At 34.1% G+C, this 14,569-nt stretch overlaps 2 protein-coding genes across 2 annotated transcripts; both read left to right on the forward strand.

The window, feature by feature from the left end:
* Positions 1-6,771: 6,771 nt before the first annotated feature.
* On the forward strand, positions 6,772-9,063 carry LOC132274528 (uncharacterized). Its single transcript, XM_059775826.1, has 3 exons — positions 6,772-7,118; positions 7,206-7,248; positions 7,333-9,063. Exons 1-3 carry the CDS (start codon positions 6,772-6,774, stop codon positions 9,061-9,063), a joined length of 2,121 nt encoding a protein of 706 aa, XP_059631809.1.
* Positions 9,064-11,211: 2,148 nt separating this feature from the next.
* On the forward strand, positions 11,212-14,206 carry LOC132274535 (cell division cycle 20.2, cofactor of APC complex-like). Its single transcript, XM_059775838.1, has 5 exons — positions 11,212-11,268; positions 12,706-12,777; positions 12,989-13,258; positions 13,334-13,339; positions 14,135-14,206. Exons 1-5 carry the CDS (start codon positions 11,212-11,214, stop codon positions 14,204-14,206), a joined length of 477 nt encoding a protein of 158 aa, XP_059631821.1.
* Positions 14,207-14,569: the final 363 nt, after the last annotated feature.

The following is a 14,569-nucleotide window of genomic DNA, read 5'->3' on the forward strand; positions in this document are numbered from 1 at the left end:
GTCAGTCCTGAAAAATGCTTCAAACCCCTATGTCCCCAACTTCATCCTACCTAGAATTTTGACTCTCCGCTTGTTTGTTTGTCTTGATACACAGCTCTCTCTCTCTCTCTCTCTCTCTCTCTCTCTCTATATATATATATATATATATATATATATATAGTATCTTGTTTAATACGGTGCTTTCTTAAATGAATTTCTGACTCTCTTCTCGAGTAAAATTTACTAACCTAAGTTATAGGGAGCAAGAGTGCGAAAGGGGCAAAATCAAAAGGGATTATTACATATAAATGGGGTTAGGATTTCATATTTACCAAGAGGCTGAGTCAAAGTCTCATATTTCTTAAAAATGAGGTTGACTAAATTGATGACATGGCACATGAATTATTACTGTTTAAAACTTGTGGTGCCTAAAATGCCCTTCTCACTATTCCAGCACATTTACCTTATTGCCCCCGTTTAATTTAGTCACCCAACTCTAAAGCATTGTTGCCCTAAAATACACAGTCGTGCATCACAAATCCAGCGAAGCAAGCCCAGGCAAACACAGCATCATCGAACATGGAACCCTAACCCTCCCTCATCTCATTCGTGAAGAGCCCTCTCTCTCTCTCCCCCCATCTCTGTAACAGGATTGAAGCGTAGCCGTTGAGCCCTAACCCTCATTCAAGCCCTCTCTCTTTCCCCCTCTGTAACAGCGAAGCACTTCTCCACGTCTAACCGTCGTTGGTGCGCCCTCTCTGTAACCCAGCGAAACACTTCTCCACTTCTGCCATTCATTTATTGTTGTTCTAGTAATATGGTAAGTACTCTCTCCCTCTTAACACACACACGTTTATTTTTTAGATGATTATGGTCCTGATTTAGTGTTATAATTTTTTTTTTTTTTTTTTCCAATTGGATGTCTGATTTTCATGTAGGTTATGTTTATCTATATTCTCCTCTTATAATTTCTATTATGCAATCATATATATATAATTTCTATTCTGCAATCAAGATTGTTGTTGCTCTGTTTGTTGTATATGTTTGAAATGTGCGTAACAAAATGTTGCTCTCTTGTGCGTGACAAAATTAATTTTTAAAACTCAGTTTTATCCCACGAACAAAGGCAAAATTTTCATAAAGTAGATATTTAATTAATCAAATGTTTTTTTTTATTTTTTATTTTTTATTTTTTATTTTTCTTCTTCTTCTTTTGTAATTAGGTTTGCTTGTTTTTGAAGAGTTCATGCTTTCTTTATACGTTGACTAAACTGAAATCCCAAATGTTATCCTACAATCTTTCCACTAGCATGGGTTTTCATAGTTAAAATACTCGGAATTTGCTGAAAAAAACATAATTAAACAGGATAAAAAACAAATTTCCATGCATGTCCTTTGTTACCTGCTGAATTTTTTTTTATAGAACATTAATCTGATCTTAAAACTTAAACGTTGTACTGTTAATGCCTACCTGTGTATAGTAGAGATTCAATGTCCCTAAATCCAAATAATTCATGTTCTTTAAATTTACTAGGACCATGTGGAAGCAAGTGGCAGTACGTGTGGTGCCTACAGGCTTTTTGTTGGATTTCACTAGTTAGCTAACTAGCTTATGCCAAGGTAACAAGCTTAAATCCTATCTTCATAAGTCATTTGCTCTGGAGACCTTATGATACAATCAATAAATGTAAACTGTAAAGAGGCATGCATGTGATAATCTTTGGGTAGGGACACTTGTTATCAAATGCTTGTGAAATCTACATTCCCATTTGCATTTGCTTAATAAAAGAATTGTTTAAGATTACTAGTATTCGTTCTACAATATTAAATTAAAAACAGGTTTTTCATACATACTATATTTGTTGTGGTTTAGTGGTTGAAATGTAATTAAATATAAAATTTGAGTTTGGTTCAATTAAATGAAAATGCTTTATAATAATTTCATGATTAATATCTTGGGTGTTAAGAATCACTAATAAAGATTTTAGTTCTCAATATAAAACAAAAGGGAAGAAGCTACTCTGTTTGGATCTTTGGACTGTGACTCAGAGATGAAGTAACAAATCTTCATGGTTATGCTATGATTTGTGCCTTAGCTTACAAGGTTGGAAGTCTTTGGTAAATGTTTTCACTAGGGAAACATAGCATTTTAGAGCATGTCAGTGATGGCCTTGGTGTCTGATAGTTACCAACATTTAAATAAATTAGATAAATAATTCTTTTTAGTAGACTGTTTGAATATGTTAACATTTTTGAACGATTAAAAAATTTAGTCTAAGATATTGCCATGCAATGACCAGAAATGGAAAAGATTTCTTCACCATCTGTTCATGAAATTTGAATGGGTTTAAACAACAAATTTCTAGATATGCTCACAAGTTCCCCCCGCGCCCCCCCCCCCCCCCCCCCCCAACCGGTGAAGAGTGCAAGCTGCTTTATACCTAAGCCCAAATTCAGTTGAAAATACAAGACACGAACAATAATGGGAAAACTGTTATATGACCTTTACGTCTAAATTGTATTTACGGGAAAAGAAAGAGAGAATGAAAGAAATAAGTAAATTTCGATCAAAATTCTGTCCAAGACTGATGCTTTGGAAGTTATTTAGTTTCTAACGAGATGAAAAAGAGAAAATATAAAGCAGTAGGTAGTTATCTAAACACCAGTTATATAAATAATAATAAATAAATAAATTAAGTACTTATTCAGTTTTATCAAAAGGGATGCAGAAAAACCCAAAAAGATAAACATATTGTCATAAAACAAGACATAGCATTGGTAATACTAATACCTCTTCGGGCATTGATTCTCTTCTTGAATAGCCGAATTGGGTCATAACCCTCCAAACACGCCGCATAAATAATTATCCTGACATTGAAATTCAAGCAATTTTCAACCCATCAAAGAACCAAAACAAATAGCCCGAACTCTCTATATATATACACACACAGAAAAACAAAAATTGGTAAGAGGGGGACATACAAGGTGATCTCTCTGGCGGCTCTGGGGCTGCAAAACCTGCCACTCTCGTCAATTCTGGGCAGCATTTCTCTGGGAGATGAGAGAGAGTTTGCCGATTTTTCAAGAACTTCCCCAACAGCCGTGAGAGCTGAAGAAGTGCGAAGAGGAGAGCTTAATAGAGAAATTAAGCTTTCTGAGAATTAGGTTTTGAGTAGCATTCTCTATACCAGATCAGAATATGACACCTCTTTGCATTATTTGGAATCAAAGTAGAAATAGAAGTTAGAACTAAATTGAAGAGTAACACTACTTTTTGTATAAATTGAAGAGTAACACTACTTTTTTATCTAATATATTCTACACCCGTGCATATATATAAATATATTGTGGAACATACATATTAAATTGATGACTTAATATGAATGCCACAATTAAACACACTACCTTAGGGGGGGTATTCCCAAAGTTTCTCATTTTATCTGTTCAATTTTCTAATAATAGATAATAAATAATCTCCTATTGTGTACAGAATCACAACACTTACTCCAAAAACATATTTTATATATATATATATATATATATATATATATATATATATATAATATTGTGAGTTGAGTTGAGAATTTCACTTGATAGAGCTTTAATGTCAAATAAATAAAGAAAGACATGTTTCATAAATGAGGAGTGAAGAGGTTGAGGGAACACTGACAATATTTCTTTGTATTTTGCTCTATTTTGAAAAGGCTACATGAGAGAGCTCTCTCTCTCTCTTTGAGGTGGATCTGATTTTTTTGGTCCAAAACTCTGGCACTACAATCAAACCAAAGACACCACCTTTATGTGAAGGTGAATACGGATACTACATGTCTTTGCACCAGGAAAGGAATCAAAATCAAAATCAAAATCAAAACAGCTAATGGGTGATTTAAAGTTTTCAATGGGAAACAGATAAGTGTAGTACTACTAAAGTCTTTTTTAAGAGAAAAGCCTTCAAACATGGTAGAGTTTATAGATTTTTGTGGGGATTGCTTTATTAAATCTGCCTATGCTCTTTTAGCTGCATTATATATTTTTCTCGCAATCGAGATATACATGGTTTTACCCCACTAATTCTCGGAGCTCCCAAAGAATTATTTGTACTCATGAAAGCGTAGTCTCAAAGAATTATTTGTACTTATGAGGAATCTAATTTTAAATCTGGTGCTTCATGTACTTTTATTTTTTGATTTTCAATTGTATCCAAACATCTTATTTTTTTTATATTTCCATTAAAATGGTATCTCTCTTTGATTTTGGATCATGTGTGTGATTATGAAATTATGTGTTGATTTGTAAGGTTGCTTTCAGCTTTGGACAAAAATAAAATGAAATGCTCTTTGAATTATCGACTCTCAATTAACTATGTTGGCAGCCTATTGCAATCGATTAGAATGATTAATAAATTCTTAAAATTTTGTTTCTTGTGAGGGAGGGTCTAATTTTGTAATTTTGCTTTAATGGTATTTGATAGTAACAGAAAAATTCAGTAAGTTAATATTTATATTTGGTTTTATACTAAGTCGCATCAAGTGGTAGATAGAGCGCAAAAGCAACAAAATTAAATTACAAACAAATCGTGAGAATGGGAGCTAGATTTACACCTGTTAAAAAGAATTGTATGACCTAGATTTTAACACAAACACACTTGTCATAGGCTAGCTACACCTATTGTAACTTCTGCGGCTAGCTATTGGTCACTGTTCTTGTTTTTTTGAGTGTGTTTGGATCATAAAAAAACAAACATATTTCAGCCACTACATGAATAGCTTCCCAATGAGATTGAGGAAAAACTTCAAGACAAAATGGCTGAGCTAAATCTAGTTTATGATTATGTTAAGTGCTGTTAGGAGGAGATTGAAACAGCACTAGACCGTCAATAAGCACATCAATCTTAAGAATCATAGTGTGAACTGTACTCTAATACAGGTCCATAGAACACGTGTGCCATTAGGGGAGAGAAAACCCTAACGTACCTCGATTTGGAAGGAGAAAGAGAAGGAATGAGAGAAATGGTATAATAATACTTGTTTAACCTTCCAAAAAAAAAACCTTTAGGAGTCATCCAAACCAACATGAATTTGTTTTCATTTTTACAAGAGTTGGGCTGAAATATTTAAACATAACACGACTTTGTCATATATATGTATGTTTATACATGATTTTAACACACACACACTAGCCATAGGCCTAAATACCACACATTCACTAGTACATAATGGAACACATACACAAAACTAGTAGTAATCATGATGCAACTAATAAGCTCCATATGATCAAAGTAGTTTCACGGCTTATTTATCATTAAGCAGTAGTTGCCATGGACTGATATAGATATATATTCAAAGCATATAATTTTAAATTTTTAAGCTCATTACATCAACAAACTATCAAGACTTTCATTTTATTTTCGTCCAAATCTGAAAGTAACCTTACAAATCAACACATAATTTAATAACCACACACATGATCCAAAATCAAAGAGAGATACCATTTTAATGGAAATATCAAAATTTAGTTAAAACCATTAATACTGACCATGGTTATATCCATTTGAAATTTTAAATTCACATTGTCAGTTACAACCAATACACACCACAATATTGCTCGATAGCTATGAGTAGTATCAATTCACTCCGTTAGAAAATAATATCTATGTAAAATCAGCTATATCTGTATCCTCCTACAAAAAGAGTCAGAATTTATCAATTTTTTACTATTATTTTTTACATGGAAATTGAATCCTTATTTGGAAGCGACATGAGATACCACTCAAGCTGAGTCTTTTGGATGGGGAAGGGTGGTAATAGAAGTGGAAAAAGTAAGTAATACAAAAAATAAAAAATGGTTCCTATTAGAAAGAATTCTGAAACTTAACAATTTGTTCAATTTTAAGATAACCAGACTATTTACGGGAATCTTCCATGCCCACATAGTCAGAGGGCCAAAGAAGAATGATTTTATTTGTTTTGGTAGCTTTTTTCATTCAAGCTATATATTCAAGGCTCTTTGATGACTGCAGACTAAATCCTCAGCAGAACCTAGGAATTTAGGAGTTAAAATTCAAAGCCACCAACACATAGGTAGTCCAATTAGTTTTTATGTATAATTAATTATTATAACTCAATTTAGATCAAGAATTATTCAAGATTGTTGCCTCTTTCTCAAATGGCATGTAGAGTATACTTCTGTGTAATATGTCTTTAGGCATCTACGCACATGATAGAATTGATGCAAAAGCTAGCAAACTCTATAAATGAGGCTTTTTTAATATATGTATTTAGCATTAATTTATCAAAAAAATGTATTTAATATTAATTTATTATTCCAACATTCCCTTGTACTTGTCTCCCCCATTTTCAAGACTTACACATATAAATTATGTGTGTGAAAAATATTCAACACTCTGCTCTCTTTCTATTTGACTCTCAATTTTTTATTTTCAATTTATATTGTCCCATTTAACTCTCTATTCATCTCATAATCTCCCTCATCTTGTATATATGTTTGTTGTACACATAGTGATACAATTATCTAGTAATCAATGGCATTGATTTTGTGGTTGTATTTTGATTTGAAAAAGGTCTGTAGTGTGTGTTTAGGAAAAGTTTAATCTTGACACCGCCTATCCCTATTAAGGGAATTAGTAGTGTTTCACTGTAAATAGATCTCTAAATTACATTATATAATTATGATATTTAATTGTTTTATATTTCATTATTTTTTGAACTTCATATTTAGTTTTTTTTTTTTTTTTTTTTAACTAATGAGTTAATTTTCGAAGCAGTTGGACAAATGGATGAGAGACAAATTATATGCTATTGTCGATTTGATGGGAAAATTGACAAAAATGAGAATGGGGAAATTATATACATCGGCGGTGTCACAGACCCTTTTATGATAACAACAACAACAACATACGAATCATTTATAAATGAGTTACAACAACGTTCATCTTCAAACATGAGTGGTAAAGTCATATATTATACCACCGAATCTAACAAGAATGAACTTTTAAGGATGACGGGAGAATCTGGATTTAGAGTGATGCTTGTAGTGAGTGGTCCCATGCTAAATGTGTATATGGAAGATGCAGCGCCTGTAATTGCATCATGCACAATTCCTACTGATCATAGTGAGAGGTAAGACACATATATTTAAAGTAATACATTGATGTATGCGCTGCATAGGTTATGTGATTTTTAATATACCTTTTTATCCACTTGTAGACAATTTGTTGAAGCCACATCGCCAATTGGTCTTCTACAAAGTGTTGCGTCAACGTCTTCATTTCCTCCGATAAATGCGCATCGGGATTCTTTCTGACACATTGATGACATTCTTTGCGTGGATCAGCTTTTTGACAGCCCAAATGATTTCAAAGATGCACTCGTTTTGTTTGGTCTTCGTAATCATTTTCGGTTCAAGTACTTGGACAATAGCAGAAAATATTATAGAGTTGTGTGCGGGGTTAATAATTATCCATGGAAATTGTCAGCTGGTTGTGAAGGAAGTGGTGATATAGTGAGAATCAAGCGGTTTAATAATGTTCACACTCACACTGCTCAAGACATTTCAGATTATAAAGCCATTTTTTGGTCGAAGGAAATGGGTCGAGCTATTGTGAACAAGGTTAGGGACAATCCTAAATGCACCCCCAAGACTATTTCCATAGACATAAACGGTGAATTTTCTGCTAAAATGACTTACATGCAATCGTGGAGAGCTAAGGAGTGTGCACGTCATATCATTGAGGGAAATCCCAAGGATAGCTATATTTTAGTCCCGTGGTTGTGTGAACGAATAGCAGAATATATTCCTGGGACAATTACATCGTGGGAGTGCACGGATGATAGGAGATTTAAGCGAGTGTTTGTAGCTTATGGGTGTTCCATACGAGGTTTCATCAACTATTGCAGACCCATGTTAGCAATCGATGCTTGCCACTTGAGTGGCAATTATAAAGGAACAATGCTTGGTGCAACGGGGTTCGATGCGAATGATGGCTTGTGGCCTTTGGCGTATGCTGTTGTTTCTTCTGAGAATGATGATGATTGGCATTGGTTCTTGAGCAAGGTGAAAGAGATTCTAGATGGTCGCATTGTGACAATCTTAACCGACAGGCATCCGAGCCTAATAAGTTGTATTAGAGATATTTTTGGCTCCCAGTACCACTCATGGTGTCTTCGTCACCTAACGGCGAATTTTTCTACATCCATTCTTGGGAGACAAAGTTTAGGATTGAGGGCTTCGGGTAAAGAGCATGCGAAAAAATTACTCGATAAAATTGCATATGCTCGAACTGTAGATGAGTATAAGAATGCATTGGCTGCCATGCGGGTATTTCGAGGGGAGTTGTGCGATTGGGTTTTGGCGAATTCACCTGAACATTGGTCAAATGTTATATTTACTTCCAAGCATTGGGATAAATTATACACCAATCAAGCAGAGTCCTTCAATGCATGGGTGAAAGAAGAGAGGGTTTTTTCAATCACAAGGCTGATGGATACACACATGCAAAGGCTCAGCAAATTTTTATACCAAAAAAGTTTGGACGTTCAGAAGTGGACTATCCCGGTTGGGGATCGTATTGAGGAGAAAATCAAAAAAGAGCAAGAGTTAGCACTTGGTTTTCAGTCGATGCGTGTTTCGCCTACTGAGTGTACAATATATGATCGAGACAGAAAACCATTCAGGGTGGTATTTGGCAGTGAAAATTCTTGTAGTTGTTTGAAGTGGACCATGAGTGGGATTCCTTGTTCACATGCATGCTATGCCATCTATGAATTATCTTTAAATATTTATGAGATGGTTGATCCATGGTTTAGGGTTGAAACACAACAAAAATTATGTGAACATCTCATGTCTTCTGTCCCCATGCATGATATGCCGAATCCAGCTGCTGTTGCTGCTGCTGACGGTGAAGGTGCTTCCCATCTTAAGCCTCCTGCGGTAACACGTCCCCCTGGACGACCTCGTATTAAACGAATCGAATCACAATTTCAAAATGTAAGGTCGTTACACTGTTCGCGATGCGGCGAGAATGGTCATAATCGTCGAAAGTGCAAGGCTCCTATACCTGGATAGAATAGTTATATAATTGCTAATTCTAGTGGAGTTATTTTGTAAGGTGTTAAGGCCTTAAATATGGAATTATTTTGTAATTACTATTAATTCCTTGGAGCTCCCTTACTGCATTAGTATAACTATGTTGTGATAGTATTTCTAACTTATTTAGAAAACATTTCTAAGTATGATGTAACTTATTCTAAGTTGAATCTGTATTATTCGTCTGGTGGTTTATTTTGGTATTGAAATTATTTTCCTGGGTCCTCGTATGAGTCTCATGTGGGGTGTTATTTAAAAATCATAGGTGTGTGAGTTTTCTGGCAGCTGGAGGGTCGTGAAAGCAAGGAGGTTATGGGATTATGTGACAATGGACGGGCTTACATGTTACATGCTTACGGAAGGCTAGGAAAATAACATCATATTAAAGTCATTATGACTTGTTTCCTTACTATTAATTCCTTGGAGCTCCCCTACTGCATTATGACTGTTATTTCAACCACAATTTACCTCGTGAGTCTCTCTCTTCCTCACTTTCTTTGTGTCTCAAAAATTATATGAACATTGTGTTTACATTATCAACATTGTTTGACAGATGAGGCTGAATGGATAAATCAGTACAAAGGAAGAGTGTTCAGTTTAAACGACAAGCCTGTGGTGCACAAAATTTGGCTGCCGAATGAGGAATGCCCCAGATTGGCAATGTCTAGAGCCTTTGGGGACTACTTTATTAAGGATTTTGGACTTATATCCGTCCCTGAAGTGAGGTGTTGTCACATATAACCAGCAGAGACCAATTTGTTGTGTTGCGAACCGATGAGGTATGTATGGCACTTTTTGGTATTTATCACTTGTTCTTTTTTATACAATGACATAGAGAAAAGAGTAGTTTGTTTCTCTATTAAATGTCCAAAAGATCACGTGAACGAATACGTTTCAAACTCACGAGCATAATTGACAATAATCACTTCAAATTATGTGATATCAGTTATTATTAATGAGTTTACAGGTTTTTGTTTTGGCTCAAATTGATTGGATTTTGAAATTAGTATGGATTTTTGAAGTTAATCTTAACATGCTGTGATCCTTGTTTTGTAAGCAGAATTTTTCCTATCTTTTCCTTCAAACCTGATTTAATCGGTAAAAAAATTTATTGATTTAAATTGATAGAAGAAAAATTGTGTGTTTAAGCTTCCAATGGACTTGGTTTCATGCAAATTGTTTGAGAATTTCTTTTTTATTGATTTTTCAAAAGGGAAGTATGTATTTCTGGGAAAAATTGTTTCAAATAGATTTTCGGGCTTCCTTCTGATTTTTTGTGGTCCAAATAGTCCAATCATATTTGATAGAATAAAAAAATAAAGAAACAATAATAAAAAGGATTTTGCTATAATCTTAGTTGACTACTGTTACCCCATTTATTTATTTATTTTGTTTAGAGTCTTGCTTTTGGTTACTAGCGCCTAATAAAAAAGTTGTCTGCTCATATGTCCCTTATTTTTGAGTTTTTTCATTTAACCATCTCCACTTGTACAATATTTTGGTGTTATATTTTGTTTAATTGATTTGCATGTACTTCAAATGTAGTCTTCCCGCTAGGGGCTGGGAAGAGATAACAACGGGAGCGTCGATTGCATGGCTATCAAGTACATCAAATTTTTGGCGTTATATGGTCTTTATGTTCGATAAAAATCTTTTATGATTGCATATTTGTAATGCTTTTTATACTCATACTCGGGGGGGTCACATGCCTTTAAGTGACCAATTTTATGGTGTATCTTGAACTTTATTACCTTATTGCTACATCGGCCCATGTGGAGGCCATTTTTTTTTCTTGTGACAAAATGTTGAAAGCATGGGAGTATGGGATCATCGTATGTGGAGGTTTTGATTGATTGTTGTGGAGGAGAAGTTGTTGATATGTTTAATGAGTTAATGCAAGTTCTCACGTTCTTCGTACATGTTGATATGTGGAGGTTTTGCTAATTTTCTCTTAAACCCAACTCATTCATCAACGCTCTCTTGCTCTCTCTCTCTCTCTCTCTAGTCTTGTTCATCGTTTTGCTGGGATTTCTACTCTGTTTTTATACAATTTTGATCCCTATATATATATATATATATATGCTGTTCCTAAAACATCAATTTTGGATTCAGGAATTGGACACAAAAATGTCGCGATTCCCTCTCTCCGATCAGAAACTTCGAAGGCAAAATTTGTGCGAAAAAGTATGTGTTTCCATCTGCTTGTGTGTGTTTATGTATGTTCACCAACCAATTGATATTTTCGGCTTTCTGTTTCGTTGCAATGAATTCAAGAAAACGAGAAGAGTATAAATGATTTTAGCTTTTGTATCAAATTCCTTTTGATTTTCTTTCTTTTGTTTGTCTTCGTGAATTTCTTGGACTTTTGGATTTACTGTGAACTACGGTTTCTTCGTCTAATGTTTGAATGTTTCTTTTTTTTTAGACGATATCTAGTGTTGTTTGCAATATCTTTAGATTTTTGTGGTTGATGTTCCCATTAATTTCTTGGATTTTGATTTTGTTTCACGTAAGGGTTTCTTTAGCATATTTGGATGGTTTATTGTCTATGAATATGAGTTTTCAGGAATTTAGGGTTTATTTGTTCAACTTGTATAGATTCTGCACGACTAGAATTTTTTACATCATTAGATAATTTTTTAAGTCATAGTCCTGTAGGTTTCTTGGTTTGGATTTCCATGGGATTCAACATGAAGATTCAGGGAAAACACACCCAATATGTTTTTGTTTCTATTTGTATAAATTTGGATTTACGTAGTTCTTTCTTTATTCAGAGAAATAGACCCAATAAAGTTTAAATAATCAATAGGTCCCATAATCTCTTGAGAGAGGTGCAATGAGATTGTGATCAAAGACACATCAAAAGAAGAAGGGAATTCAAATATATTTGATAATGAAACAATAGGTATAGCCATTTTAGGGCTTTCCTTTCACAATTCCTCATTGGGGGGATCCACAACACTTCTCCCTTTTTCCCTTATAACTTCCTCCCACTAATTCGAATTAGGTCTAGCCGTCCTTCTTCATTCTCCATTTTTGTGTATGCTTAGTAATGGGCTTAGAAGAACAAGATTGGGTAGAATGACCAAAAGATTCACAATCTAACATCTGTGACTTCTCATATAGCTTCCTCTCTATATATACCAGTCTCGAACCTTGACCAGTGGGTTTATAATTCAAACCATAAGCCAACAGGCTATAAGGTAAACCGGTAAGCATTTTCATTTCTCCAGTTGTTAGGTTTCTAAGTAAGGAAAAGAGATAATAATGTAATATTATCATATGTCCTATTGTCTTGGATTACAAAGAATTTTTACTCGAAAGGAACCAAAATAGTTGTAGAAGACAGTAACGACAGTTTCAGGTTTTGTTTTTGTGTTCCATATAAAGAAAATATTAGATTTCAAAATATACTCTCTTTATTTATTTAAATTTTTTTTTAATATCTTTGCCTGCCTTCTTTTGTCATCGCAATAGGCTTCACACTAATCTTGCTCCTGGGTTTTAAACTCTATGGCTGATTTTTTCCTGTCATTTTGCCTTTATATATATATATATATATATATATATATATAGGTTTTATTGGAAATTCACACTAATCTTGTTCTTTTGGGATGGCAGCTGGATAGGTTTATTCCCAACCGATCTGCAATGGATTTTGATTTTGCACATTACATGCTCAACGGTGGGATGGTAAGAAAGGAAAGCCCAACACCATGCTCTCCAGCCAAAGAAGCTTATAGGAAGAGGATCCTTGCTTTTAAGAACAAGTCTAGGAGATAGATTCCCCAAGTGGGTTTTCTTTCTTTCCTTTTTCTTCTTCTTGTTGCTAACCTCTCATTCTGATTTGTGTTTTGGATTGATTGCTTTCTTGTTGACATGTGTTTGTTTGGTAATTTAACAGTCTCCAGAAAGGATTCTTATTGTTTCTGAGCTCCTAGATGAGTTTTATTTGAATTTACTGGATTGGAGTAGTAGTAACATTGTCGCTATCGCTCTTGGGAATTCAGTATATTTGTGGAATGCTGCTAATGGTGCTACTTCTGCACTTGTTGTGATTGATGAGGAAATTGGGCATGTGACAAGTGTCAGATGGGCGCCGGATGGAGTACATCTTGCTGTTGGTTTAAGTAATTCCCACATCCAGCTGTTGGACCCTTCATCTTGTCGGATGGTAAGAGTTTTCTTTTAATTATGCTTTCGTTTTTTCTATTTTATTGATCATTTATGCTTTTGTTTCTTTAAACAGATTATTGTAAGTAATTAGATGAGGCATGGTGAAAAGTTGGCATTCTTTTTTAATGTTGTTCTGTTAAAAAAAGATGACAAACATTTTTGACTAGTTGTAAGAAACCCTGGTCAATAAAGAAAAATTTTATTACAAAAAATGAGATGATAAACAATAAGATTCAAAACACATTCTCGCTGAAAGAAAATTTAAATCAGAGAGGAAAAAGCCTAAAAATAAAGAATAGAGGCACTCACACCCCGAGTGGTTGGAGGAACGAAACGTTCAACCTCTTACTTTCCAGGAACTCTGCTCTTTGATATTTCATGAACTCATGTTTTCCATGATATGTAGGTGCTAAGAAGAAATTGGGCTTCTGTCAGTTTCTCTAACTGTATTTTGTGTGGAAAAAGAAAAACTTAAAGAAAAACATGGGTTTAAATGCAACACAAGATGCATTTTTATATCCCATTTAAGTTCTGCTAAAGTTGGTAGTTTCTTTTACCTTTTATTTAGTTTGGAAGAGAACAAAGTCCATTTTAGTGGTGAAGTGCAAGGTTGAATGAGGCATGTATCATTGAAGATTTTATTATACTGATATAATGCATAAAGTGAACTACTATGAAGGATTATGGCTTGTATAGTTGGCCTATATTTTAGAAAACAAATATTAGAACTAAGAGTTTTATATTCTTTATTTGGAGTGAAATGAAATGTATTTATTGCAAATTGTCACATTTCTCATGATCTAGGCATTAGATTTGATTTTTCTGGTGCCACCTCTCCATCCTGTACTCTAATTTGCTTGGTTTTTCTGAACAGCTGAGGACTTTGCAAGACGGGCATAGTTCAAGGGTTGGTTCTCTTGATTGGAACAATCACACACTGTATTAGAAAACTGTATTAGAAAATTAAAAGAAACCAAAAACTGTCTTGGTATGGATGATGGCTTTAGGATACTGCTGAAGAAAATACCAAAAAAAAAAAAAAAACTGTGTTGGTGTAGGAGTGATCCCAAAGTAGGGTTATTAAAGAAATTAAAGACTCAAAAGGTGATGTTTAACTGGTTAATCTTGAAATATAGTTGCAGTTTCTTTGTCCAGTTCTTTTATAATCCTGTTTTCTTACCCCTAGCTGAAAATATCCTATACTGGATCTTGGTTCCCTTTATTATTTAATCTATTACTACTTACATATCTTGTTCACTGATAATCAAGTTAAATTATACCTGTACTTGAGAATCCAATATAATTAATT

The sequence above is a fragment of the Cornus florida genome, unplaced genomic scaffold, assembly GCF_030987335.1.
Source record: "Cornus florida cultivar Cherokee Brave unplaced genomic scaffold, ASM3098733v1 CherokeeBrave_3.0.0_Hap2_Chr01, whole genome shotgun sequence".
NCBI classification, from domain to species: Eukaryota; Viridiplantae; Streptophyta; class Magnoliopsida; order Cornales; family Cornaceae; genus Cornus; species Cornus florida.